Genomic DNA, 27,623 nt, shown 5'->3' with positions numbered 1-27,623 from the left:
GGAATTCTACAATGTCTTCCATTTTGAGCATGACCCAGAAGCATGAATTTATATCAATAGGAGTGTTTTTAGCTTTTTATTTGGTCACATCCTCCATTTTTCTTGAAGGTCCTCCATTTTGCTTTGACATGCCCTCCTTTGCAGTGAGAACATATGGTCACCCTGAACTCTCCTCTGTCTCTTTACTTGGAAGGAATAGTAGCCTTAGGATATTAGTTTCATTTTTTTGGGAAGCGGGCATTGCTACGCCAAGGGAGGTGCACCAAGGATGGCAGGAGGCAGCAGGCTCTGAGGCTGGGGGGGGGGGGGGCAGAGTAACCAGATGTCCTAACTGCAAAGGAGGACAAGGCACCTCAAAACATAGGACCAAAGAAAAGCTAAAAAACCCCTTTATATAAATTCATACTTTTTAGTCATGTTCAAAATGGAGGGCATTTTGGAATTCCTCCTGTACAGAGGTGGAAACGTTGGGACAGGGCCTGGAAAAAAGGAGGACCTCTGGTCACTTTGCATGAAAGGCTTCTGCCATGCTCTTTCCCTTCTTGTCAGCATGACCAGATGTAAATAAATGCATGCTTCTGAGTCCAGCTCCACTTGGAGGACATTGTGGAATTCCTCCTGGACAGAAGATGAAAATGTAGGGAGGGACATGTCCTAGAAAAAAAGGTGGACAACTCTGGTCACTCTTTGGTAGGACATGACCCAAGAAAAGCCCCAAATACTAACAGAAATGGATGCAAATCCATACTTGTTAGTCCAGCTCCACTTGGAATGTGGAAATGTCCTGATCAAAAGAAGGATGTCACATGACCAAAGAAAAGCCAAAAACACTAACAGAAATGCATGTCCATGCAAGCTTCTTCTTCGTGATGCTCCAAATGGAGAGCATTGTGGAATTCCTGGCAGAAGGTGGAAATGTGGGGACATGTGCTGGAGAAAAGGAGGACATCTCTGGTCCCTCTGTATGGAGGGCTTCTGCCACACTCCTTCCCTCCTTGTAGGGTGACCAGATGTAAATAAAGTATAAACCCATGCTTCTGAGGCCAGCTCTAAAGGGGAGGACATTTTGGCATTCCTCCTGGACAGAAGATGGAAATATAGGGACATGTCCTGGGGGAAAAAAAGGAGGACATCTCTGGTCACCCTCTGTAAGGTACGGCCAATACTAGCAGAAATGCCTGCTTCTGGTAGTGATGCTCCAAAGGGAGGAGCAGGTGTAAATAAAGTATAAATGCATGCTTCTTTGTGATGCTCCAAATGGGAGGCTGTTGTTCCATTCCTCCTGGGCAGAAGGCGGAAAGGTAGAGAGGGAGAGGTGCTGGGTGCTGCTGCTGCTGCTGCTGGGCTGCTGGGCAGCGCGTGCCTTGGGCGCCTGGCGCTCTTGCTGGCAGGGCTGGGGGCGCGCGCGGGCTGCTTCCCTGCCGACCTCCTGTTGCAGCAGCAGCAGCAGGAAGAGGAGCGTTCGCATCGTCGTCGTGGGCTGCAGCAGAGGCGGCGCGGAGGAGACCCTCCCTGGTTCCCGAAGCGTCGCCTTCCTGCTGCTGCTGCTGCTGCTGCTGCTGCTACTCCTGGGCGGGGACTGAGTGGCGAGGGAGGCGGACTTGGGGAGCCTCAGAGCAACAAGAGCAGCAGCAGCAGCAAGAGCAAGAGCAGCAGTGGCGGTGGCTGGAGGGTCAGTGGGGCTGCCCTCCTCCTCCTCCTCCTCCTCCTCCTCCTCCAGCCCCGTGGATGGACGAGCACCTGAGCCTGCTGCTCCGCTCCCCAGCGGCCGCCCCGTCCTCTTGCCGGCCGCCCCGGGGCCTGGGGGTGGGGGGCAGCAGCCACCACAACCTGGGCTACATTGAGCAGCCTTTCCCCGAGGGCGCTGAGGAAGGGCAAGGGGAAGAGGAAGAGGAGGAAGGGGAAGAGGAGGAGGAGGAGGAGAAAGAGGAGCTCGAGGGGGGCATGACGGTGGTGGGGGGAGAGGACCCCCTCCTGGACGACCCCCAGCCCCCCTGCCATGCCCTGCTGGGGGGCGGGGAGCGCTATGACCACCCAGCGGCCCACACGCTGCCCCCGGCCGGACACCCCCAGCACCCCATGCTCGGAGGCGGTGGCGGAGGGGAGCACGAGTGCTGCGAGCGGGTGGTGATCAACATCTCCGGCCTGCGCTTCGAGACCCAGCTCAAGACCCTGGCCCAGTTCCCAGAGACCCTCCTGGGCGACCCCCGCAAGAGGATGCGCTACTTCGACCCCCTGCGCAACGAGTATTTCTTCGACCGCAACCGGCCCAGCTTCGACGCCATCCTCTACTACTACCAGTCTGGAGGGCGCATCCGACGCCCGGTCAACGTGCCTATCGACATCTTCTCCGAGGAGATCCGCTTCTACCAGTTGGGCGAGGAGGCCATGGAGAAATTCCGGGAGGACGAGGGCTTCATTCGCGAGGAGCAGAGGCCGCTGCCCGAGAAGGAGTTCCAGCGCCAGGTGTGGCTCCTCTTTGAGTACCCAGAAAGTTCCGGACCAGCCCGGGGCATCGCCATCGTCTCTGTCTTAGTGATCCTCATCTCCATTGTCATTTTCTGCCTGGAAACCTTGCCCGAGTTCAGAGACGACCGCGACTATGAGAGCACCGCGGGGACATTTGGGACAGGTGTCGGTCCTTTCGTGGCAGAGGTTTTCACAAATTCTTCATCCCCTCCGACCTCCATGGTGTCCTCTTTCACGGATCCCTTTTTCGTGGTGGAGACACTGTGCATTATCTGGTTCTCCTTTGAGCTGCTTGTCCGCTTCTTTGCTTGCCCCAGCAAGCCCACCTTCTCCAAGAACATTATGAACATCATTGACATTGTGGCCATTATACCTTACTTCATCACCTTGGGGACCGAGCTGGCCGAGCGGCAAGGGAATGGTCAGCAAGCCATGTCTCTCGCCATTCTCAGAGTTATCCGGCTAGTTAGAGTCTTCCGTATATTCAAGCTCTCCCGGCACTCCAAGGGGCTGCAGATCTTGGGGCAGACCCTCAAGGCCAGCATGAGAGAGCTGGGCTTGCTCATTTTCTTCCTCTTCATTGGAGTTATCCTTTTTTCTAGTGCAGTCTACTTTGCGGAGGCTGATGATCCCAACTCAAGTTTCAGCAGTATCCCCGATGCCTTTTGGTGGGCTGTAGTGACCATGACTACCGTGGGTTATGGGGACATGCACCCAATCACGATTGGGGGTAAAATAGTAGGGTCTCTCTGTGCCATAGCTGGGGTACTGACCATTGCCTTGCCTGTGCCTGTGATCGTCTCCAACTTCAATTACTTTTACCACCGGGAAACCGAAGGTGAAGAACAAGCCCAGTATATGCATGTAGGAAGCTGCCAGCACCTCTCCTCCACTGAGGAACTGAGGAAAGCGCGGAGCAACTCCACAATAAGCAAGTCAGAGTACATGGTGATCGAAGAAGGTGGCATCAGCAACAGTGCATTCAAACAGGCTGCCTTTAAGACAGGCAACTGCACAGCCGTAAACAATCCCAACTGTGTGAATATTAAAAAGATCTTTACGGATGTTTAAAAGAGACCCTATACATACATACATACATATATATATATATACGTATACACACATGCACACACACACAGAGGAGGGTCTGCGTAATCGTTTATTGTGAGGAACATGCACCATTGTCAGTCTTTGTGCTCTTGTTTCATACGTGTACTTTTCTGGTCCGTCCTTCTGACCATAGGGATTTTGGGAAGGTAGAAGAACCAAGCAGATGTTAAGGGGGAAAAAAAGACAGATAAGAGGATTCAAAGAAGTACGTGCGTGCTGCTCCCTCAGGGAACAGGTTTTTGTTCTGCACTGTTTGATGCAGGACTGGGTTTTTTTGTTTTTGTTGAGAAACCTGTTTTCTTGTCTGATTTTGCAAAGAGCAGCTCTGTTGCTGATTTTCTGTTCCCTTGCCTATCTGCACTTGTTGGACTGAAAGGTATGAAGCAAAAGCAAAGTGGACATCACCATCTTGCAGACAGTGAGGAAAAAAAATACGATGCTTTAAATTACACAGAGCATCTCTACCATCCTCTTGTAAAACGATGCCTGCTTCTGAAACATCTAATGTGTGATGTGTGAGAGTTCAGTCTTGATTTCTTTATGCCAGGTTAGAGTCTGTGTGCTGTCTGAGTCTGCCCCAGGCATTTGTGTAACCATTATAGACGGGATGACAACCAAAGCCTCCCTTGTGGTTCTGGATTTCTTTGGACCACAGAACCAAACAATTTCTTTCCTGAGCCTGAAATTCTTCCTATGAGGTATAGTGGGGAATCTCTCTTCCCCACAGTATGAGGTTGGAGGTTGATTGACTGGAATGTATCCTGAGTGTTTGGTGTTCTGCATATTGTGAATTGCTAGGCTCCAAGTAAATCACTGATGAACTTTTGGCAGTGACTACAGCCTCAGCTGGGAACCTTAGAAATAAAAGGGATATTTCCATCCATTTCCAATGCATGTACGATAAGCGGTTGCATCTATCGCAAGAAGATTAAAGTGGCAAATGCGCCTTGCAGCGGAAGTTACTAATTTGGACTTGAGTGATGCAGTTTCCATAGCAATTTGGTTTCCTGGGAAACTCCCAAAGGTTGTCATGGCATCCGTTGTCTCCCTCCCCCACTCCTGTGCTGTTTCCATAGTAACCATTCCAGATGGTTCCAACTTCTGTGGTTCCACAGAAAAGCCTCTGCTCTGATAAATCACACACTCACATGCATACATACACACGGCATTAATCCCGGAGAGATTTGAGTTTGGAAACTACGGAATGTTATTCTGTATGCATCATTTTCAGATGGTCAAAATTTCCACTGTTCTGATGCCTGCAGGATCATGAAGAAAAGAAAGAATATGGGCTGGTCCTTGTGTTACAATAGAATCAAAACACCTGTTCCACTAAAACACCAGCAAACCCAATTCTCTAAGTCTCCTTTGCAATTTGGTACCTAATAATTGAAACTGGAAACGAATCTTACTCATTGTGCTACCTAACTACATAGAAAAATAAAAGATGGCCCAGTCCTCTGCTTCTTTCAGGATGAAACATTTATTAAGTCATGGTCCATGACCTAGTTTTATGCAAAATACCCTTTCGTTTCGAAACGTGTGGCACTGAAGATGGCCCAAAATGTTTATACCAAAAGGATGTAAATCTAGGGAAATAAACATCAGCGAATCACAAAGTATTGAGCTGAGAAATACTGAAATCATCAGGGGATTGTACGTTCATCTTCTCCCATCTACACACCTGAGGCTGTGGAATATCAGACAAGACACAGGTGAGCTATTTACTGCTGTAAGAAGACTTGCTCTTCTTAAGGTATATGTTGACATATCAGCAACATGTAATCTCAGATTTAAAACACAACTTCTGAGAGGTTTTAAAAACATTTAACATGCAACAGTGTGTAATTTTATATTTTGTATTAAAATGCCATCACTTGTTTTTCTTAGCTCACTTATACTGAGGCTGGTTCCTTGCTTTTGTTTTAGAATCAGAGTAAAGCTTCCTGTTCTAAAGTAGACCTACTGATGCTAGTACAGGTGGTTCCTGGTGTATTTGATTTCAGGGTAAATAACAGGATATATATTTCTGCTGACATTCAGCATGATTGGCAGTGTTAGCCACAAGTGCTTTTAAAAATGTCTTTCTATAAGAATGCTACGAAGCTTGTTGACTCCTTTTAAAAACAGGCAAATCTGTAGAGCTGCAAGTTAGTGAACCATATCAGTAGTGAGGTCATGATTCAACAAGGTGTAATCACTACGTATTCGAAATATATAAATATTTGAAAAACAAAACATATGGCAGTTGTATACAAACCTCATGGAGTCAGTGTGTTTTGAAAAATGCTTGCCCAATACGTTATAATAGTGATAGAAATGGGAAAAGTTTATTGGCTCAGGTGAGATATTTCTTGTCCTGAGAATTAGAATTTACTTATTAGCATATGGTTTTATGCCTTTTGTATAAAATTACAGTTTACATGCAATGATCTCTTTTGATCCCATTTCATATTCACATCTACTTTTGAATGAATGAATGAATGAAATTTTATTTCTAGACCGCTATTCCTTGCAGATCAACAGCAGTTTACAAAAACACCATCAAAACCAATACATAGCCCAACAATACAAAAACCCACCCATTTTCATTTTCAATCCATAAAACCAGCACACTGAGATAAATTACTTGGCCATATCTTCAGCTATTTGGGCACTTATGTAGAGCTGCAATTGAATCTTGTAATTTCCACCAGCTGGGAACTGGGCTAATTACTGTCTGTGGGGTATAGAGCTGTGCCAGCAGAGTGGTCATAGTAGCTTGTCTGTCTGCAGATTTCATCATATTGTGAGTCTGGCTGGAGATAGTGAATGAGATGGAAATGTTGTAATGGGAGTCTTCTTTTCTTCTTCTTCTTCATTTATTTATTCAAACACATTTTAACATCTGTGGAATATAATCACAAAGCAAGAACTCACTGGCCAGGCAGTTACTTTGGGTGCATCCAAAGGGATAGAGTCCTATTGTGATTTACCTACTGTTTTAGCATCAGACTCTTCCCCCCTCTGTTCTACCCTATATCACTTCCTTTTTTTTTTAATGTTCGGGTGTTGTTGTTTATTTAGCAAAAATAGCACCATCATGAGAGCTAGCATGGTGCAGTGGTGTTGAGCACTGGAATAGGACTCTGGAGACGAGGGTTCGATCCTTGCTCACCCACTGGGTGACCTTGGGCAGGTCAAACATTCCCTCAACCTCAGAGGAAAGCAAAACAAACTCCCTCTGAATAAATCTTGCCAAGAAAACCCTGTTATAGGGTCTCCTTAGGGTCACCATAGCCAGAAACAACTTGGAGACTACAGTACCGTTGTCCACACATAAGGAGGTATTTACAAGCAAAAGTAGAAGTATTTGCAGAAGTATAACAATGTTAGAAAAACATCTTAAGGAGGGGAACCTTCCTGTTGCATCAATACCCATATTCCCACAAGTCCAGTGAAAATAGAGCATGATAAGTAACTGCAGAATGCTGATTCTTGGGGTTAACATTGAAAAAACAGGTGTGAGTGGGGGAATGGAAAAAAGTACCTTGGAAAAAGGCATGGCTTTCTAGTTGGAACCCTGAACAGGCACACACCACCATGTAAAATTTTGCTGCTCATACAAACCACTTTTGACATTTTTCTGGAAGAAGAATGTATAAAAGAGGTTTCTCCTGGGAGAAGAGGAAATAACTTGGCACTAATTGCACTGTTCTTTGGATCCAGGCCATTATGATGAATAGGAACTGTTCTAGGAATAGGTGATCTATACCCGTTACTATGTATATTAAGGGATTTATAAAAATCCTAAATGTTAGAATGAAACTCTGAAAACAGTATTTCTTTACTTCTCTTCATTACTGCCTAGATTAGAACATCACAAATCTGCACATTCTATAGGCATGGTCCAATACACTGGCACTGTATAGAGTCAGACCTCCATATTCGTGGGGGATCTGTTCCGGACCCCTCCCCCCACGGATACGAAAATCTGCATGCTCAAGACCCACTGAAAATAATGGCGGCATGACATGCCCGCATGCCTGCTAGCTTGGTCACGTGCACACACCACAGTTAGCTAAAACAAGAGCTTGCCATCCACAGATGGTTAAATCTGTGGATGGCAACTCCGCTGATAAGAAAGGAGGATTGTATAATGTAAGACAGGGAAATGGCTTACTCCAGAAGAACTGATTTATACTATGCAGTTAGGGGTTGCTGGCTTCTCAGGGCTGGTAACTCTATTCTGTGTTTTTTCATCAAGTCAGGTACAGCACCTTGTACAGGTATTTATAGTACAACTAGCTTAATGCCCAAAGTGGTGTTGTGACTCTACTAACATCAGAGTCACAGCTGCCACTGGAGTGAGGTGTTTCGGGTCAGAAAAGCCTGTTCCAAACTTCATGTGAAATGTGTAGTCTGGCTCTTAATGTAGCCATATAGCAAGTAAATGTGAGCCAAAACTATATATATCAAAACTATAGCAGCGGGTTCTGCCTCTCTATCTTCACTCTGGAGAATAAGGAGTAAAGATTCACAATGTGAAGATGTTAACTGTCTTTTAATTCAGGGACATCGCCATGTTAGCCTGGAAAATCAGTAAGCAAAGGGATCTAGTAGCATCTTTGAGACTAGATCCAAAACACACTGCAGGAATAATCCAGTTTGAGACTGCTTTAACTGCTCTGGCTTAGTGCTAGGGAATCCTGGGAATTGTAGTTTATTGTGCTACCAGAGCTCTCTAACAGAGAAGGCTCAATGTCTCACAAAACTACAGTACAGTTTCCATAATTCCCTAGCATTGAGCCAGGGCAGTTAAAGTGGTCTCAAACTGCATTATTTCTCCAGTGTGTTTTGGACCCAAAAGAAAGAAGCTGGTAGCTTGAGATTTTGTAACATGAGCCTACTTCTTCTGATGTATGAGGTGAATGTATCTGAGGAAGTAGACTCAAGTCTACAAAAGCTCATGCTACCAACTTCTTTCTTTCAGTTACTCAAAGGTCCTACTAGATCCTTTTGCATATTGTGCTTTAATTGTAAGCTACTTTGGAGGCTGCTTTTAGGGCCAAAAAGTGCTGTGCAAATGATGGCACAATTTATGCAGTTTGCAGAAACAACAGCTACCTGGAAATAAAAATTAATTAAAAAGAAATGAAGGGCTGATGAACAACACTTGTCTTCTCAGAACCCTTGCAGAGATTCCCTCGCTCCTGATTCCAGAAGCAAACCTCAGCTCCATACCTGCAGCTGGAGCTGCAAGGTCAAAACATCCCAGAGAGGTAAGCAAGAGATGGGAGTCCCACTAGGGAGGAGGAAAGCATGCCTTATCATATGACTCCTGTGACTTTTTCCACCTCTTCCACCACCCTCCCATTAAAGGAAAAGAGGTGATCATGCAAAGTATAAACAGCCATGACTGCAGATTATTTCCTACTACCCTCTGCAGTAGTGAGAAACATACTTGTTAACACTGTCCCACCCAAGTTACTTTAAAGTTGATACTAGTGTTTTTTGAGCAGGAGGAAAAATGTATGTAGGCATTATGTGGAGAAAGAGAAAACCTGTTGGTCCCAAACCTGAGTTCCTACAATGTGGCAATAAAGGAAGCACAGCTACCTTTGCTGTAAACCAGGGGTAGGCAATCTTTTTGAGCCGGGGGCCGGGTTGCTGTCCCTCAGACAACTGGGGGCCGAAGCCAAAAAATAAATAATTAAATAATTTTTAAAAAATATTAAATATATAAATAAACCAGGACAAATGTAGGACAAAATTTTCAAATGGAAGACACTTTTTTAAAAAAAAAATGGAGGACATGTGAAAAAAATTGCTGATTTTTTAAAAAATGTTAATATAAATGCATGTTTCTGAGGCTTCTATAGACAATTGCCCCCCAAAGGCCCCGGCGGCAATCGGTGGCAGAACCAGGCTGGGGCCGGTCCCAAGGCCTCGCTGGGCCGCATCCGGCCCACGGGCCGCAGGTTGCCTACCCCTGCTGTAAACTATAGGTGCCTATAGCTGCTGCTGACTAAACCATTCTTTTTTTGCTAGATCAGAACTAAGGCACATGCAGCAGAACAAACCAAAACTCTGGACAAGCATTCCAGGTCTTGCAGTGGACAAGTGAGTATTAGTGCCAAGTATTATTGCACTTTGTCATGCCCAAGATACCATGACTACCTTGTCATTCCCCAGCTACATTTCAGGAAAAATTGCTAATGGGGAGTGGGGAACTAGGCTGAAGCATGCAGAGGGGTGGAGCATCTAGAGAAAGCATCCTTTCTCACTGTTACTTCACTCACACTATCAGTTTCTGCAGCCCCTCATTATTCATCACCATCCCATGCTTCTCTTGTCTTTCCACAGGCAACCAGACAGCCATTCAGTTTTCACAGAGGCAGGGGTGGTTCCCTTCCACAGTACCATGCAGACCACAAGCAAGGCCTACAGCAAGCAGCAGCAATGAACCATGGGAAACCAACTGTGCCTCTGTGGAATTTTAGTCTTCATGCTTCTGGGGCTCCTGTTCCTTTCTACAGTGCATGACAGACAGCAGTTTAACAGCTTCAGCTCTAAGCAGCATGGAGATGCTTTGATAAGAAAACCTGCCTCTATTGCTGTTCTGTCTCTCCTGCAGCTTTCAGAGGCACAGGAGCCAACAGTTGCTGCCAAAATTCATCCTGCCACTGATAATATTTAATAAAAGCTGTGACATCGTAAAGCTGTGTTTCAGCTGTGTTTGTTTTCTCATGACGGTTGGCAGGTAGGGAATCATTGTCCTCCACTTGATCCTCTTCTGAGCTGTCCTGGTGAGGTGTATGCACACCAGAAGGCAAACAGTGAGTTCCTTAAGACAGTACTCTGTTGGAGTCAAGGATCTGCATTTTGTCCATGCCCTTGAAAGTGGAGTACTGGCAAGGATGAGTGGGATTTTTCTCCATTCCTGGCCTCCCCTCATTACTGCTATTGTGATGGAAAACCTGTCAGCTGGACTGTATGATGAGGAGAGTTGTGGAGTGGGGATTGATCATAGGATATTCTGGACCAATAACTTAGAGTGATCATCCAAATGTATATGGGCCTGGATGGGATGAAATGAGCTTGGGAAAAAAAAGCACTCTTGGATGTGAATAGGTTTAGCAAACAAACTATTGATCTGTGTGCAAGACATGGATTGGTTATCAAATGTAGGGCTTTTTCTTCTCAGAGCTTGGAAAAAATTACTCTATTAGGCTAAATGTTCCAGAATTTCTCAGCCAGCATGGATCTTGGTCATGGTGAAAAGGCCTGGTATAGATGGGCCCCGAAGGACGCCCTCGTCACAAGCGAGGGGCGCCCTGTACACACTCCCCTTGTCCCTCGCACGTGATGAGGGCGTCCTCAGTGCGTGGCATTGAATAGACAGCACGCGTAGTGATGACATCACTGCTGCACGGCCTCCAGATGGAGCTGTGCAGCAGCGACGTGCTCGCGCCATCGCCAACTGTTTGCAGTGGTGCAAAAAGGAGCTGCTTTTTACCGGTTCTTTTTGCGTAGCCATGCAATTTTGTTGTTGCAGCGTGGCTATGCAGCAAAGAGAGGCAGCCCCTGGCCACATCTTCCTGGTGCTCTGTATTGTGCCTGAGATATTCTGGGAGTTATAGTCTAGCCCCCATCTTTCCCATGCTCTGTTTTTTTTCCTGCCATTTCTCATGAGAACCTCCAGTTCACTAGGACTGAATTAGAGGGTTTTGGCATGCTAACTCTGTGCTTTTCCACTTCATAATGGTTTTTTTTTTAAATTGTAGTCTTTATGTGTTATGGAGCAAACAAACTAGGATAGCATTGCAAGCAGAGAAAACAAATGAGCAAACTCATGGCTGGGAGCTCTCCAGTACATTGGATGGATAAGGGCATTACAGAATGTTCTCATAAAGCAAGTATAATCTCAAACACTTTAGTACATTTGTATGAAGGATATCTGAACCTTATATTTAGTATGTCTGCAGGAAGATTGAACCCAGTAACTCATATAGAGTTATTTCTCAAAAATGTTGTTGAATACTGGTTATGTGCCTTCATATCATCACTGACCTATGGCAATTCTATCATTGGGGTTTCTTGGCAAAATTTATTCAGAAATTTGCCATTGCCTTTCTCTTCAGCTAAGAATGATATGTGTCCAATGTCACTTAATGGGTTTCTAGGGCTAAGTGGGGTTTTGAATCCTGATCTCCCAAAGTCCTAGTCTAGTACTAAAATCACTAAACCACACTGGCTCTCTACTGAAAACAGAAGAATCAGAATTCAAAATAATTGCAGTATGGAATAGCAAACTTACTGGCTTTAATGGGAAATTAGTTAGCTCCTACTAACCAAATGAATGCCTAGTATACTAACTAGATTTATAAAATGGCCATGTGGGGAAAATTGATTCAAAGAAACATCCGTGTTACAAGAATGGGAGAACTCTAGGATCCAGACCATGGTTGCAGTACCTGCACGGACTATAGTGGTCTAGAATTCAATTCCAGAAAATTGTGGGGTCAGAGGACTATGCAGATTCAGTTTCTGGGAGGGGAAGGTCCGAAGGAGAAAGAGGCTCAGAAGGAGGAGTTAAGAGATAGAGGGGATGAAAAAGAATTTCACATGATGTTGCAAGTCACATTCTCTCAGCCTCACAGGATGGCAGTGGCAAACCTCCTCTTAAGAAACTTGCCAGGAAAACACTGTGATATGGTTGCCATAAGTTGGAAATGACTTGAAGGCACAGAACACAAACACACACACACACACACACACACACACACACACTCTGTAGGGTAGAATGAGGTTTGGACATTGATGACTCGTGGCTTTCATTTCAGTAGAGGTTTGAATTTGCTCTGAGTTTTAGTCCAGATTTTAAAGACACTATCTAAGTTGTTGAACCCCATTCCCAAAATAGGTCTTGAATAGTGCCCTTAAAGTTCACACTGAAATCAAATAAATTTACCACCTCACATGGTCATCAAAGTCACCAACTGCCACTATATGTGGAGCCTAGTCCTCAGACTGGAGCACAGTGGTGAAAGAAAAGCATGGGGCTATTATTTATTTCATTTAATTAAGATACTTTTTATAAACTTTTTGGGGGGGCTCTGAGATGATACACTATAGTTAAAAACACAATATTAAATAAGTAACTAAAAAAACAATAGTGATTAGAATTACCTCAAACTCCTCTTTAAAAATTATTCTAAATGAGTCAAATTAGCAACACTTAAAAAAACAACCAGAGCAGCCATCTCTAAACAACCAAAGGCCAAGCATAATAGCACAGTATTCACTAAGTGCTGCAAATTCCAAGGAGTGGAGCCAGCCTGATCTCTCAGGAAGTGGTTCCAGAGTCAAGGTGCTGCTGCAGAGAAAGCACTCTTATGTGTATACAGCAGCCCGGCTTCATGGGGTGGTGGGATATGTAAAAGGGCCTCATTGATTTTCTCTTGAGAAGGGTAATTCTAAGACATGCCCATTCATTCAGCACTATATTCCTTCTGTGTGTCTTGTTTTTGCTTCCTCTTCTAGCTATTTATTTTGTACTGCTCACTCTAGCTATCCTGCTGATCTTCTCTGGAGCAGGTTGGCAAGTGCAGATGGAAAAATAATGTGTGTGTAGGTAGGAACTTTAACTAAAAAGGAGGCTGGCCATGATCTGGTTTACTGAATTACCAGGGGGGAAGTCTTCACTAATTGGCTGGGCTTCCAACTGAAAGATGATTTCAAAATAGAGCTTGTCTTTTCCCTAGCCACTCACATTTGTCCCAGAAAAGCGGAAGGAGATTAAGAGGTTACAGTTTGTAGAGAATGGACCTGGTGAAAACAGATCAAGGTTTCCCAGCCACCTTTCTTTGGATCAGTCATGATCCTACTTGAAGAGAAGCTGAGGATTGTCAACATTCTCTTTATGTGTCTAGGAGAACTGAGGTAAGAGCAAAGACTGCTAGCTAGCAGAAAAAGAGTAACAAGACCCTCTGGTTAAGTGATTTTTAAGTTCACAAGTATCAAGCTAAATGAGGCTCTAGTTTAGTAGGGATCTTGGATTAAGGAAACAGAATGGCAAAGGCAGTAGGTTCTTGAGGAATGTTGAAGACAGGAGTCATGAAGAACAAGACCCATGCAAGAAAGAAAGGCAAGATCTAATGCAAGAAGTCGGGAAGGCCTGAGCAATGGAAATGAAAAATCAGGCCTTCTTTTTTCCTGAGTGTTTTGTAAGGTGGAGAACTGTGCTCATTGCCTACACACCCCGAAGGTATCAGGTTCCATCAGATGGCTTGGAAGCTAAGAAAATATAGCCCTGGGTAGTACTTAGATGGGAGCCCACCTAGGTATATCAGTACAAGCTGCTGTATGTTAAATTTCAGAGGACAATGGCAAATATCTGAGTATTCCTTGTCTTAAGAAAACTATGAAAGTCCAAGGGGTCACTGTAAGTTGACAGGTAAGTTGAACACATGCACATACATCACTATGCTGTTTTCTGTTCCATTATCTATTAAACAGAAACTTGCAAAGTGCTGTGGAAGTTAAATAAAAGATGACCCAAAAGACTTGGAATTCTGCTGTGATACCATCCCCCAGATCCTAATATAGGGAAAGCAAAAAAGGTAGCAGAGAATGATTAACTAATTTCTTTACTCAATATATGGCATTGTCAAATGTGGGAGGACCTTGGGTAAATATGGCTTTTTGGATGTATTGCTATCTAGAGGGTGGGTCATGGTGCTTCTGATTCTTACTATCCATAGGTAACTGGAATTGTATTTGCTTCATTCTGACTATTGCTTGCATGCCCATCTGTTGTATAGACTCTGAAAGCTTGCCTTGATATCACTTGGCTGGGCTGAGCATTAGAAAACATGTCTTGGACATATCCAAAGCCAAACCATCTCCTTCTACACATGTGCCATATTCAGCACAAGGGTTGTTGCAGAGACCATTGTGAGTCCTTCAGCCTACCAACAGAAGAGGTGCTCAGGTACAGAATAGACTTTCTCAGGAGTAAGGGATTCCCTGGGGTGGGGTGGGGGGTAACAGGTCGCCTTCAGCAGTGATGGCTGTACTCCAGAGCCCAGAGAGCTGCACTGGTTAATTTTGGTGCCTCTGGAAAGCTACAGGACATCACCCAAGCCAACATCTGGGGGTGAGGTGTCTGGAAGAGATATTGCACCAGGTCACTTGCATCTTGGGTTTGTTTGTTTGGTGTTTTGGACTCTGAAACAGTTTGTTATAGCCTCCCAAAATGTTCCCCCCCATCCAGGTAAGGATTTGTTTATTTGTTTGGCCAAGAAACTAGTTCTTTTGGATGAATTTTTGGTAGGGGAGATGTCAAAGCCTTGGATGGGTGGGGGGTCAACTTAAAGCAGGGATAAGCAAAATGCAGCCTGTGGGCTCCATGCAAACCCTATGACCCTTAAGTGTATATTTGCGTATATATGTATGCTTCTTTGCATAGAAACTAGTTAGTCTCCAAAATCACCTGCTGATGTGGCAGTTTACTTCCCCAACCCCACAAAAGAAAAAAAAGTTAGCTGAAAAGTAGCCCAAAGGGCAGCTGGAAGTGACATTACATTGCTCTTGCCATGCCTGGTCCAGTCCTCCAAGCAGGTGCATGGAGGAAATACCTTCCATCCCCTCTGCACTTGTGCAGCCCTGTCCTAAAGGGCCACATGTAACTCAAAAGCCGAACACTTTCTACCCCTGTTCTTAAGTGTAGGTCTTGAGGAGATTTATTGTAGGAGTATCTGCAGATGAATTTTGCATAGGCTAAAACCTAGCTCCAAAATCCAGCACCATGGATAGCTCCCTTATAATTATCCAAGCTGTCACTGTTCTTCTGTTGTCTGGATCCTGACCCTATTTGTGATTGTTCTACTTGTAACCTTGAACAGCATTTTAACACCTCTTGGGATATTCCTAGCAGTCTGCTGTTTTGGTCTGGACTAATTAGACTCTGGATTGTTATTTGACTTTGGTTTAGTATCTGTCACACTTGGTTTACTGACTCTGGTAGGACTCTGCTTATTTTCACTCTGGCACTTTCTCAGACTCTGTGCCTGGACAGTCCTTGGCTGGTCTTTTTGTTGTCTGTGAGTGGCTTTAAAACACTGTCACTGAACAGCAGAATGCAGAGGGATCTTGTAGCACCTTTGAGACTAACTGAAAGAAAGAACCTTGTAGTGTAAGCTTTCATAGACTACAATCTATTTCCTCAGATGCAACTCTATCAAGTACCAACTTCTTTTTTTTAGTTGGTCTCAAAGGTGTTACAAGATCCCTTTGCATACTGATATTCCAGACTAACATGGCTATGTCTTTGACTCTGTACTACTTACAGAGAATGGAAACAGGACAGGAATGCCCCTGCAACAAGTAATTGCAGAACCCCCCATCCTAGCAATCTCAGTCTCATTATGGGCAAAAGAAATAACAAGGGTCCTTTTTTATTGATCTTCAAAGTAACACCAGGGGCCTGTGTGTGGCATAGTGGTTTCAGCATTGAACTATGACTCTGGAGATCAGTATTTGATTCTCTGCTCAGCTATGGAAGCCCACTGGGTGACCTTGGGTAGGTCACATCCTCTCAGCCCCAAAGAACTCTGTGCTAGATTCACTTTAGGGTCACCATAAGTCAGAAGCAACTTGAAGGCACACAACAACAGCAACTATAATATAATAATAATAATATTTATTTATATACTGCCCTGTGGCAAACCAATCCGGGCGGTTGACAACAGTAAAATATAATATACAACAATTAAAAACACTTTATCCCTCCCCCCCTTAAGACAATATTAAACAGTATAACATATTAAAACACAATATCAAGCATAAAAACAGCAATTAAACTAAAAACCCTGATATCCCTCTGTTGATCCTCGACCATCACTAAGATGGGGCCACGGGAGGAATGAGGGAATCAGGGACAATGAAGTAATACCATTTGGCAGTCATTGGCACCACAAGGAACTATTTACAAGTATGTTGTTGATTTTTAATGTGACAAAATTCTGATCGCCACTATTTTTTTTCAGTTGTGTGTGAAAGCTGTACAGCTGTATAGATAATGGAGTGGCTGGCATTATGAAAAAATTTTGGTGGGTTTTTTGGGCTATGTGGTCATGTTCTAGAAAGGTTTCTTCCTGACGTTTCGCCAGCATCTGTGGCTGGCATCTTCAGACAATCACAGAGGCTCCCCCCCCCCCCCCTCATTTGTATGGTTTGTGGGTTTGTGTACTTTCAGTTATATTAACAGAAATATTTCTATACTTAATGCAGATTGGTGGGAAGAAATGCATTGTTCCAACTAGAGTAGACCCACTGAATCAATAAGAACCTAAGCAACCTTTCTGTAAATATATTGAGTCAGTGGATATGGTCTAGTTGGGGATAAACAAATAGGTATAGGCTATTAGCATTAATTATCCCTGGGTATATTTCTCTTATACCCGTGTTAGGAGGTAACTATGCTGAATGTAGCTGAGTATTTGGGACGACAGCACCTACTTAAATTGTTTATTTATTCCCTCCAGAACAAGAGGCATGAAGCTATAGGTTAAAGCCAAATTATAGGGTAATTGTACTCAGTGTCCGTTAGGCCCCAAATTTCCATGAGCTTAGAGCAGAGTTTCTTAGCCAGGATTCCTTCTAACCCTAGGGTTGTGCAAGAGGTTGCTAGGGGTTCTGTGAGATATTATGAGTGAGATAAAAAAGCTGAGAAAACCTGGCTTTGATTTAAGAAATGATGCTACTTCTGAAATATGGTCATGCATTAGAGTAGTGGTCCCCAAACTGTGCCCTTTAAGAGATTTTGGATTTCAGCTCCCAGACGCTTTGGCCATGTTGGCCAATAGTCTGGGATTCTGGGAGCTGCAGTCCAAAATCCCTTAAAGAACATAGTTTGGGGACCACTGCATTAGAGGGTGCTTCCAGATGAAGCTGTTATGGTACAACTGGCCTGCTTTGTTCAAAGAGTTTTACTGGAGGTTCAAATGATGTTGCCTTCTGTTTATGTGATTTTAAAAAAGTTATGTATTATATTTGTATTCCACCTTTCTCCTAAAATGGGATTCAAGGTCGAATGCCTATTAGCTTCATATATGAATTATTCAGGAATGGGCAGGAATAGCCTTCTGAACTTTTGGGGAAGATCTGAACACAGGGAAATGATAAGGAAATGCTCAGCATCCTCAAACCCTGGGATGTCCTTTGCAAGAATAAGTAGGACCAGTCAGCTATGTGCCCATTTTTCAAAGCAATAACTGTATTAAGTCTATAGGTTTTTTTTTGGTTTTTTGGGCTATGAATCCATGTTCTAGAAGAGTTTTTTCCTGACATTTCCCAAGCAGCTGTGACATCTTCAGAGGATGCTGGCATGGAAGAGAGCACGGTATATATACTGTTGGGTGAGAGGAAGGGATTTGCATGTTAATCTGTGTATTGTTCTGTTGTTGCAAGGCCTCAGAGTATCTATTTAATTAATGATCCATTGTCTCCTAGGAAACCTCCCTCTACCTGGGTAGTTTTCATTTGCATGGGCTGGGTCTTGATTTTGGTGTTTTTCAGGACTGGTAGCCAAACTTTGGTGGGTTACAGACCACCGAAATGCGTCGGTCTGCTGCCGCCGCCGGTTGCTGCGTCCGGGAACCGCAGCAGCCAAACGGCGCAGTTCCCGGATGCAGCAAAGAAGGAGCGTGAAAATCGTGCTCCTTCTTGCTCCCTGGAAGAGATGCTGCGAGGCGTTAGTCGCACACTCGCGGTGTCACTTCTGGGGTGCGACGTGCGGACACAGAGCGTCCGCTACGTCAATATGGCGTCGGTCATGTGGAACGGCCGCCGCCATTTGTTACGGACTCTGTCCGTAATAGGAGTAGGGGCATCTGGCGGTGTGTAATGCACCTTTGTTTACTTTAAGGGTTCCTCCTTTCCTGTTGAAGTTGTCCAGATGTTTATGGATTTCAATGGCTTCCCTGGTAGGGGACTGGTACTGGTGCATGGACAACCACTTTGAGTAGCAGTGGTCTAGGATGAACTTCTGACACTTAAATTTAAAACATGACTTTTAAGACAGGGCTCGGAAAAGTGTGGATCTCCAGATGTTGTTAGACAGCAATTCCCATCAGTTCTAGCTAGCATAACCAATGATGAGGGAGGATGGAAGTTGTAGTCCAACAGCATCTGGAGGGCCACATGTTTTTCATCCCTGTTCTGATGAATGTTTGCTGTCATGATAGCAAAATACAACCTAGTGACTTATGACTTCTTAGAGCAGATATTCTTGAACTGCAACTCTATTGGCTTCTCTGGCTTTGGTTAATGAGAGTTGTAGTCCTACATCTGGAAGGCCTCATGATTCCTGTCTCTGCCTTAGAGCATTAAGGGTGCATAATTGGTACCCCATACCTGACTCATATTCAGACTCTGCAGTAAAGTTGATGTCTCTTCACTAAAGGTTTCATGCATTCTGTCATGGCTGGGTCATTACGTGGTAGCAAGATGCGACATGGGATAATGAAGAGACCTGGAAGTAATGTGCAAACATCAGGAAGGAGGAGGACCAACAGGGTTACACTGAAAGACCACAGAGGAGTGATCTAGGAGGTAAGGCAGGAGATTTTATCTAAGCCCTGAACTTTTACTGTGCAAATCTAATCTTCCTGCAGAACAATGAGGAAAGAAGGGATATCATAAGGTTGACTTCAATAAAAGCCAAGTCTGGGAAAAATTGGCTACTTAACTGAACACTAATGTCATCATTCCCTTCCCCATTATATTGTTCTAGCTTTGAGCTGGTAGGAATTGTTCTGTAATGCATCTTGTCCTATGGCACTTCATTCAGTTGTGTAACACTTACAAAGGGGGCTTGACATCTTGAATTTAGGCTTTTTTTTAAAAAAGAGACTTGTTCTTAGGTATTGTCAATTCATTTGAGACAAACTACACTCTGGGAGATTCTGGGAACTGTGCTGGCTGGGAGATTTTCGAAGTTGCAGTCCCAAAAGTAATTTACCTAAGCCCCCAATTGTTTGTTTGTTTGTTTCTTGTTAACTAAAAAAGCTCACCCCTGCTGCCGCCTTAGATGTTTGGGGTAATTTTACAGATGTGGGATGTGTGGGGGAGGGTTATACTCTGCACTGTTTTAAGCCCTTTTTTAAAACCAGGAAATAAACTGGAAATGACTTCTGTTTTATTCCCTTGTTTTAAAAAGGCCTCCTCCAGACTTGTCCTTGGACCCCTCTCTTGGGTCTAAAATATTCCAGGGAATTGGGAGGCAGAATCATGGAAAACTTGCTCCCAGAAGGTGCAGTGGGACATTTCGAGTAAAATATTTTTCAGAAGGTGTGGGGGTGGTGTTCAAAACTGTGTAAGAGGTATGTGCATCCCTTGGACCTCAAATGCTTTCTCACCCTAATTTAAGGCAAGGAACCAATCATTTTCCCCCTATGGGTAGTCTGTGGGCTCAAATGGTATTTTACACACCTTTGCCCCCCCTCAACCCCAATACATATGTCTCTCCATAGTCATGACTTCATAGAGAGGGAGGGTATTTTCCTGAGCATGGCTGAACACTTAAAAACAGTACAAAATCTTTTTCTGTAATTGGCATTTCCCTCATTTCCTTTCTGTTAACATAGGGGTGCCATAAGTTGGAAATGTCTTGAATGCACATAACAACAACATCTGTTCTTTAAAAATCAGTATTGATCCTTTCCCAAAGCCTGTAGGTTCTTCTTCTTGATTCTGTGATCCTTGATTCATTTGGTCTTTAGTATTTTTCCTATGCAGAGAGTTTGACAGGTATTGCAACATTTGTATAATTAGGGTCCCAAACACATTGCAGAAATAATCCAGTTGGAGACCACTTTAACTGCCCTGGCTCAATGCTAGGGAATTCTGGGAACTGTAGTTTTGTTAGACATTTAGCCTTCTCTGTCAGAGAGTTCTGGTGCCACAATAAACTACAATTCCCAGAATTCCTTAGCACTAAGCCAGGGCAGTTAAAGCAGTCTTGAACTGGATTATTTCTGCAGTGTGTTTTGGTGCAGCTTGTGGCCTTCCAATAGTGTAAGACTGCAATTCCTATCCATTTCAGGCACCATAACCAATACTGAGAGTTGATTTGAATTGTAATCCAACAATATAAATGGGACTAGAAATTCCATAAAGCCCCACTCACTGTTTTCATGGAGGTGATATTGGGGCAGTATTTATTCTTACTGTATCAAGACACATCTGTTGATGTACACATCAAATTTGCTTCTTATCAGTGTAATCCACATTGCACTGCTTTTTATCCCAACCCCAGTCCTTCACACAAAAAAACATAACAGACAGGAATGGTAGGGAACAGTGTGGCAGGTAAAGCTTGCACTTCTTTTCAGCTGCTCCAGAGAACAAGGCCCGGAACAGTGGATGCAAGCTACAAGAAAAGTGATTGCACCTAAGCATTAGGAAGAACATCCTGACAGTAAGGGCTGTTTGACAGTGGAACACATTCCCTTGGAGACTGCTGGAGTCTCCCTCCTTGGAGGTCTTTAAGCAGAGGCTGGATGGCCATCTGTTGGGGATGCTTTGATTGAGGGTTCCTGCATGGCAGGAGGGTTGGACTGGATGGCCCTTGTGGTCTCTTCCAATTCTATGATTCTATGATTCTTGTTTTTAGTTGTCTTGCTCCCTATTTACTGTGCATCATGATAGCTGCCTCCCACATTTTCAAGTTTTTGTCACCAAGTATTTGTCAGGAAATGGGTCCAGACCAGGTTCTTTAAGCATGCTTGACAGGCTGCACAGGATGATAAAAATGCACATAGAATCAAATTAGACATAAGGGAAAATGTGAATTCCCAGTGACGAACACACTTTTCTCTCCACAACAGGATTGTCCTAGAAGATGCATGTCTTTGCAATCAGCCATGCAAATTAAAGCCATGTTTACCTTCCAGTGATCAATTGCAAAGCAAAGCATGCTAATGCAAAATGTGACAATGAGAATAATTAGCTGCTATGACAAACAGTTGTCTTTCATTACTTGAAGAAGCACATTTTCAAAAAGTGTGAAACTCACATTATCTACTGGGTCCTAACTTTTTTTCAGTCATGGACCTTTTAAGGATCTGATGAAAGCTATGGATACTCTTCACAGAAAGGTACATATAAACATATACACATAAAACTTGGCATATTGTTCATTTTACCATATTGAAAACTGATTTTTAGACACATAGGCCCCATCCAAACTGAGCTATTTGGACTGGATGGAACTGGGTAGATCCGGAGGCCGTCCCCCCGAATCTCTTTGGAAGCAAGTGCTCACTATTTACCTCAGGGTACTTTAACCCTGAATGCCATGCAGCTCCAGGTTTACTGAACCAGTTAAAATAAGGCTCCTTTGCTGTCAATCAAATTCTCTTCTGCTGACGTCAAGGGTGACGTTTCTTACAGTGATTCGGCCACCGGATGGGTGATTTCGCCTTCCCCCTCCTTTTTAAAAAACAACCAGGCGCGGGTATGCCCATATTTTGTCAAATTTAAAAACCTCCTCTGTGTGTGTGTGTGTTGTGGGTATTTGGCCCATTTTCAAACCCAAAATGCAATCTAATGCCATCTCTGCATCCTGCATCCTCCCTCCATGTCACCCCAGAGTGCCTCATACACATGTAATAATAATAATAATAATAATAATGATAATAATGATAATAATAATAAATTCCTCACCTCAGAATGCCAGAAAAGGATGCCATACATCATTTGCTTTCCCTCAGCTACCCCTGAATTCCTTACAGACAGTAGCAAAAGCATTCTGTATCAATTTGCCAATATGGAAAGAGAAAAGTTTGTAACATTCACATTGTAGCATTCGCAAAGGAAAAAAGCTTCCTGCAAAATGCTGCTGGAAGCAAGGAAATGAAAAGGAAAGTGAACAGGCAGGCAGCCAGCCACATTCTATCTATATATCTATCTACCTGTAACAAAAAAACATGCGCATAGTCTGCCAAAAATAATTTTAAAAATAAAAGAGAGAGAGAAAGCTGTCTGGTGCGAGAGGGAGGCTTGTTCTGTTTTGTGCCCTCCCTCTGATCTGCCCTGAACTTGACCCTTCATCCTGCTCCTTCCTTCTCCTCCTCCTGCTTCGTTACCCAGATTGCCCTCCATGGCCCCCTTCTTTTCCCCGTCTCCTTCATCCTCCTCCTCCTCCTCCTCCTCCTCCATCACTCTTGACACCCTTTCTCTAGTTCCTCCCTCTGCCCTCCCTCTGACTGCCCTTTGCATCCCCCGTCAGTCACCCCGATTGCCCTTTTTTGCATCCTTCCTCCGGCTCCTTCCTCCTTTGCCGCGATGAAGGGGAGGGAATGCTCTGCCCCACCTCTGATCTAAATCCCTCCCCTGAACTTGCCCCAATCATGATTGGGGGCAAGTTCATATTTGCCCAACCTGGTTTTTTTCAAAAGATATGGCTTTTACCCTGATTCCAAATGACTCGCGCTAAGGAGCATTTGCCCCGAAACGGTTGTGCAAGCCTCTGATTCGCTTGTGGGAGATTCGGGGCGAATATGAACTTCACATGCATAATTCAGTTCCTGATCTGGGGTAAAAGGTAGTCTGAATGGCCCCATAGTCTGGAATGAAAAAAAAATGCAACGAACATTTGAAACTGCTAAATTTTAGCCATAAAAATCACTGTAGTTGGAAAAAATTAAAGTGACAAGGAAGAAAATTGAAGGGAAAAAACCTTTTTGCATGCATTTGATGGAGCCCCTAAAATCATCCATGGAAAAAATGAAAGTGACAAGGAAGGGGGTCTGTGGATTCCCAGCTGAGAACTCCTGATCTTGGTTGCATCCACACTGCAGAAATAATACAGAAAACCAGAAGTGGACTTGTGTCCACTTTGGAGGTTTGAGAGGCATTTTTGGTAGTTTGTGTTGTCCCTGGACAGTCCCAGGGGCAGTAAAGTGACGTGTTGGGGTGTTTCTCATACTTTCTCTGAAAGAGTACTGTCTGATGCTTCAACTTTTCTTTCACGGTGCAATGATGTAGAGCTATTAGGAAGTGGATTTGCATCCCAGTTTTGACACAAGAACAAGTTCTATCCTTTCAAATGTTAAACCTGAGCTGGCAGTACTGTTCTTTTTTGACTCTGGCTATAATCCCATGCATATTTGCCTGACATTGAGCTCCACTGAATTCAGTCATAATTCTGAGTAAACAAGCATAGGTTTGATCTGTTCAAAGGGCTTAATAACACTGGCATGATTTAGACGGGCCTTTGCAGCGCCCCTGTCATGTGCTAGGGCTGGCCGAGGATACACCGTCCATATTGGCCTCAACCCTAGCACATGATGGGGGCGTCAAAATGGTGGCGCCCTGTACATACGGGCGCCGCCATTTTGATGTGACGGATGCTTAGTGTCTGCATGTCCCAGCGCCTTTGTGATGCCGCATGTGTGCCATTGGCGCATTGCGGCGTCACAAAGGTGCTGCAAGAAGAACCCACTTTTTGCAGGTTCTTTTTGTTCCGCGACGGAGCCGCATGGTTTGTCCACTGCAGCTCCCTCGCGGAGCAAACCAGGGCGGTGGGAGACCGCCCTTTTTGGGTGGTCTGTATCCCGCCACTGATTGCAAAATGAAAGCTTGTACAGTGGTCACTGACCTCTTTAAAACCCCTTAATTGTACTATGTTTGTTTGGTTTTAGCCTTCTGCAGTTAACATCTTCCTTCACTAGATTTGTGTGAAACATTTTGTGCTAGACACTTACACGTAGTACTTGGATATTTGGTTCACAGCAAGCCCTACAGTAACACAGTGCCAAATATTCATGCATGACAAATCCCCTCCAGTCCTCATCATTTCATCTTTTTTTCATGAATTGAGACATGCTCAGATAAATGTAACTTGTCTTGTAACATACTGAACTGTGGAAAGCTTTTGCATTTTGCTTGCCAGTCTGGCTCAAGATGGCTATATTTTTCACCTGTTTCTGCCTCACTGTTCTGAAGTGTGTGTTAAAACAGAAAGCTCTATAAAGTAAAATACAAGAGAAGTTGCAAATCTGGCACATTTTTTATTGTTAGTATGCTGATATTGCTTCCATAAACAATTTGAAAATTGGAACAGATTCAGTATTTGTTTTTGTACATGTGTTATGTATGGCACATGTTTGTTATTTTGAGTATACTAGCATTATTTTTAAGGGGCCAAAATACCCTGAAGGCACCAGATACTTGGATGGGAGACCCCCAACAAAAACCAAGTTCTGTAAGCGATATTTCAGAGGAAGAAACTGGCGAAACCACTACTGGGTATTCCTTGCTTAAGAAAACCTTATGAAATTCATGGGGTTGACAAGTGATTTGAAGGCACATACACAACAGACAGTATTACTACTGTAAACAACCTGAAAATTACAACCAATTTATTATTTATATACTTATTCTTGTTGCATTATATGTTGTAGTCTACCTACCTTATATTTGACTCTCCACTTCTTGTAAGAAATTAGGGTAGCATAATTTTGTCCATCACCATCCACCTTCTATTTCTATTAGTGACAATGCTGAGATACAGTGATTTGGTTCACAGTTGCACTGAGGTTTGCACTGTAGAGGCAATGGTATGATCTCAGTCAAGTAAAGAATCCCCTCTGGCTTTTACTCTGACTTTACTTTAAAGGCACTGTCTTAAGATACCAAACAATATCCCCCAAATAGGTTTGGCTTCTTGGATGCCTCCTGTAGAATTTGGATTAAAATTCGGAGAGAATTTACCACCCCACTGATATCCAAGCCACAAGGTTCTACTGGACTAAGTCCTTTCTGGTTGAAATCCAGTGAGGAAGAGCACATTTTAAAATGTTTTGCTACAGGAATCTATAGTCACCTTGGATTATCCATCTGTCCCTTCTTTTCTAGCAGATTTCCCAGCTTCACAAGGGTTAGAACCCATTATTCCCACCTCACCCTACCCACCCCCTGACCCTACTGATTTTTCTTTCCTTGTGTTCACTGTTTTGTTTTCCCACTGGTCTTTCTCTCTTGGTACTGCAGGTCACAGCCAGCTTGCAATTAAGTAAAATAAAATATAGTGTGTTCTTGCCTTACATAAGCCCCCCCCCCCCCCAATAAGGCAAATTCCAGGTATGCTTGTGCATGTGGTGGCATGTGTCCCATTTCTTGTTTGTGGTGCGGTTCTCAGCGTAAGCTGTATGATGCAGGCGCACTGTAAAATTAATCCAGTGTTAAACACCAAGGTGTATCTACCTAGGGTCTCCATAGCATGCTTACCTATTTTCAGGGCCCAAGCCCTATCATACTGTAGACTTTCTAAGGGAAAGAATGAAGCAGTTAAGGAAGACATCACATGTGGTGGTTATGGACAAAAAATTAATTTGTGAAAACTACATGCATGACTTTAAAGTTATTTTGAGTTTGTCAAGGGATATTTGCTTTTAAATACCATTATGTTGAGCTCTCATAACTGGAACAATGTGAGGAGTGATACTGCAAGATCCAAAAATAATTCCTGCTTATGGAGGCTGGTGGCTTCCATGTTAGTGGGGCAGTGAATCTACACAGGATGTAAAGTTCAACCCTCATACCTGTGGGATCAGTGACAGCAATTTCACTTATGCGCATCCAAAAAATGTCTCCCTAGGCATCTGGAGGTCTTCCAGTTTGACTCTATGGTCAAATTCTGCTGGAAATATAACATTTGCTATGAACTGCAGTTTCACTTTATCCACAGTAATCATGGGAATGGATCCCCCACAGTTACAGGGGTCATACTGTATGCATTTTACCTTTAAAGGAGCCATCCAGAGTGTCGAGTCCTATCTCCTATAAAGGTTCAGTACCTTTTAAAGTTTAGACCCTAACTGGATTTGTTCTCCACCTGATATGAAAGCCAGACCAGTTCCTGCTCTCCATTGAGCATTTATCTGATTATGTTTTTGAAGTGCAGAGTTGAAGACTTTGAGTAACATTTTTCGTTAAACTGCTTTAGGCTGGCAATCATGTCATTAGTCATTGTTTTTAGATTACAAGTACTACTTTTAGTAGGAGAGAGCTAAAGGCTGCAGTTGTACCCACTTTATTTGAATAATGCCTCATTTAGATGCATGGGGCTTACTTTTGAGAAAGTATGCAGAACTTTGGGCTGCATATGCTAGCTCTTGGAAGTATTATTCCAGGTTTCTATCTTACAGGATGTTATTGTACAGTCGGCCCTCCTTATCCACAGATATTTTTATCCATGGATTCAAGCATCCATGGCTTGAACATATTCCAAAAAAGTATAAATTCCAAATGGTAAACCTTGATTTTGTCATTTGATATAAAGGACACAATTTTGCTCTGCCGTTATATTTAATGGGACTTGAGCATCCATGGATTTTGTTATCCACAGGGGATCCTGGAACCAAACCCCAGCAGATAAGAAGGTCCCACTGTATGTGCCTTCAAATTGTTTCTGATTTGTGTTGTCACTGAGGCAACCCTATCATGGGATTTTCATGGCAAGATTTGCTCATAGGAGTTTATCTTTCCATTCTTCTGAGGCTAACAGAATGTGACTTGCCCAAGGGTCACCCAGTGAGTCCTCATGACCAAGCAGGGATTTGAACACTGGGCTTCTGGAGTCAAGTCCAACACTCAAACCAGTATACCAGTCTGGCTTTCATGAGATGTAGGGATATCAATTAATATTTGGATATTTCATTCTTACAAGTGCAGATACATAATTTCCAGTAGTTTCCATATGTTGGGAAAAAAGAGTATTTGTCTGGTATTCAGACATCCTGAAGTGTTTGGGGAAATTATTCTGTTAAGAAATACATGTTGTTTGTTTGAGAACTGTTGGATTTCATGTAAAATTACTGTTTCCAAGCAGCCATGTGTGTTTTTTGTGTGCAAATTTCCTATTTCCTATTCAAAACCCAGCAATAGAGAAAAAGCCTGTTCAAAGATTTTGCACAGCAAAAAACTTGCACAATGAAAACCATATACAAAATTATTACACAAAACAGCCTTCTTGCACAAAAATCATGCTTTTG

General features: G+C 43.5%; 1 protein-coding gene across 11 annotated transcripts in view; it reads left to right on the top strand.

Annotated features, from left to right (window-relative positions):
- Positions 1-1,692: 1,692 nt before the first annotated feature.
- The window catches only part of LOC149316153 (potassium voltage-gated channel subfamily A member 3-like), a 37,078-nt gene continuing 11,147 nt past the window's right edge, over positions 1,693-27,623 (top strand). For 4 of the 11 annotated variants that reach the window (XM_089514889.1, XM_089514888.1, XM_089514883.1 and 1 more), the window contains exons 1-4: positions 1,693-5,294; positions 8,747-8,840; positions 9,610-9,681; positions 19,028-19,176. In XM_089514889.1, the coding sequence (XP_089371015.1) occupies positions 1,729-3,540 (1,812 nt within the window). In that variant the 5' untranslated portion in view covers positions 1,693-1,728 and the 3' untranslated portion in view covers positions 3,541-5,294; positions 8,747-8,840; positions 9,610-9,681; positions 19,028-19,176. Of the gene's footprint in view, positions 5,295-8,746; positions 8,841-9,609; positions 9,682-9,924; positions 10,263-19,027; positions 19,177-27,623 lie in introns of those variants that run through there. The other 7 variants (XM_089514887.1, XM_089514884.1, XM_089514886.1 and 4 more) reach the window with 6 other exon arrangements.

This window comes from Sceloporus occidentalis, unplaced genomic scaffold, assembly GCF_023333645.1.
Source record: "Sceloporus occidentalis isolate IW3139 unplaced genomic scaffold, rSceOcc1.0.p SCAF_3, whole genome shotgun sequence".
Lineage (NCBI taxonomy): Eukaryota > Metazoa > Chordata > Lepidosauria > Squamata > Phrynosomatidae > Sceloporus > Sceloporus occidentalis.
This window is presented reverse-complemented; position numbering and strand designations above follow the sequence as displayed.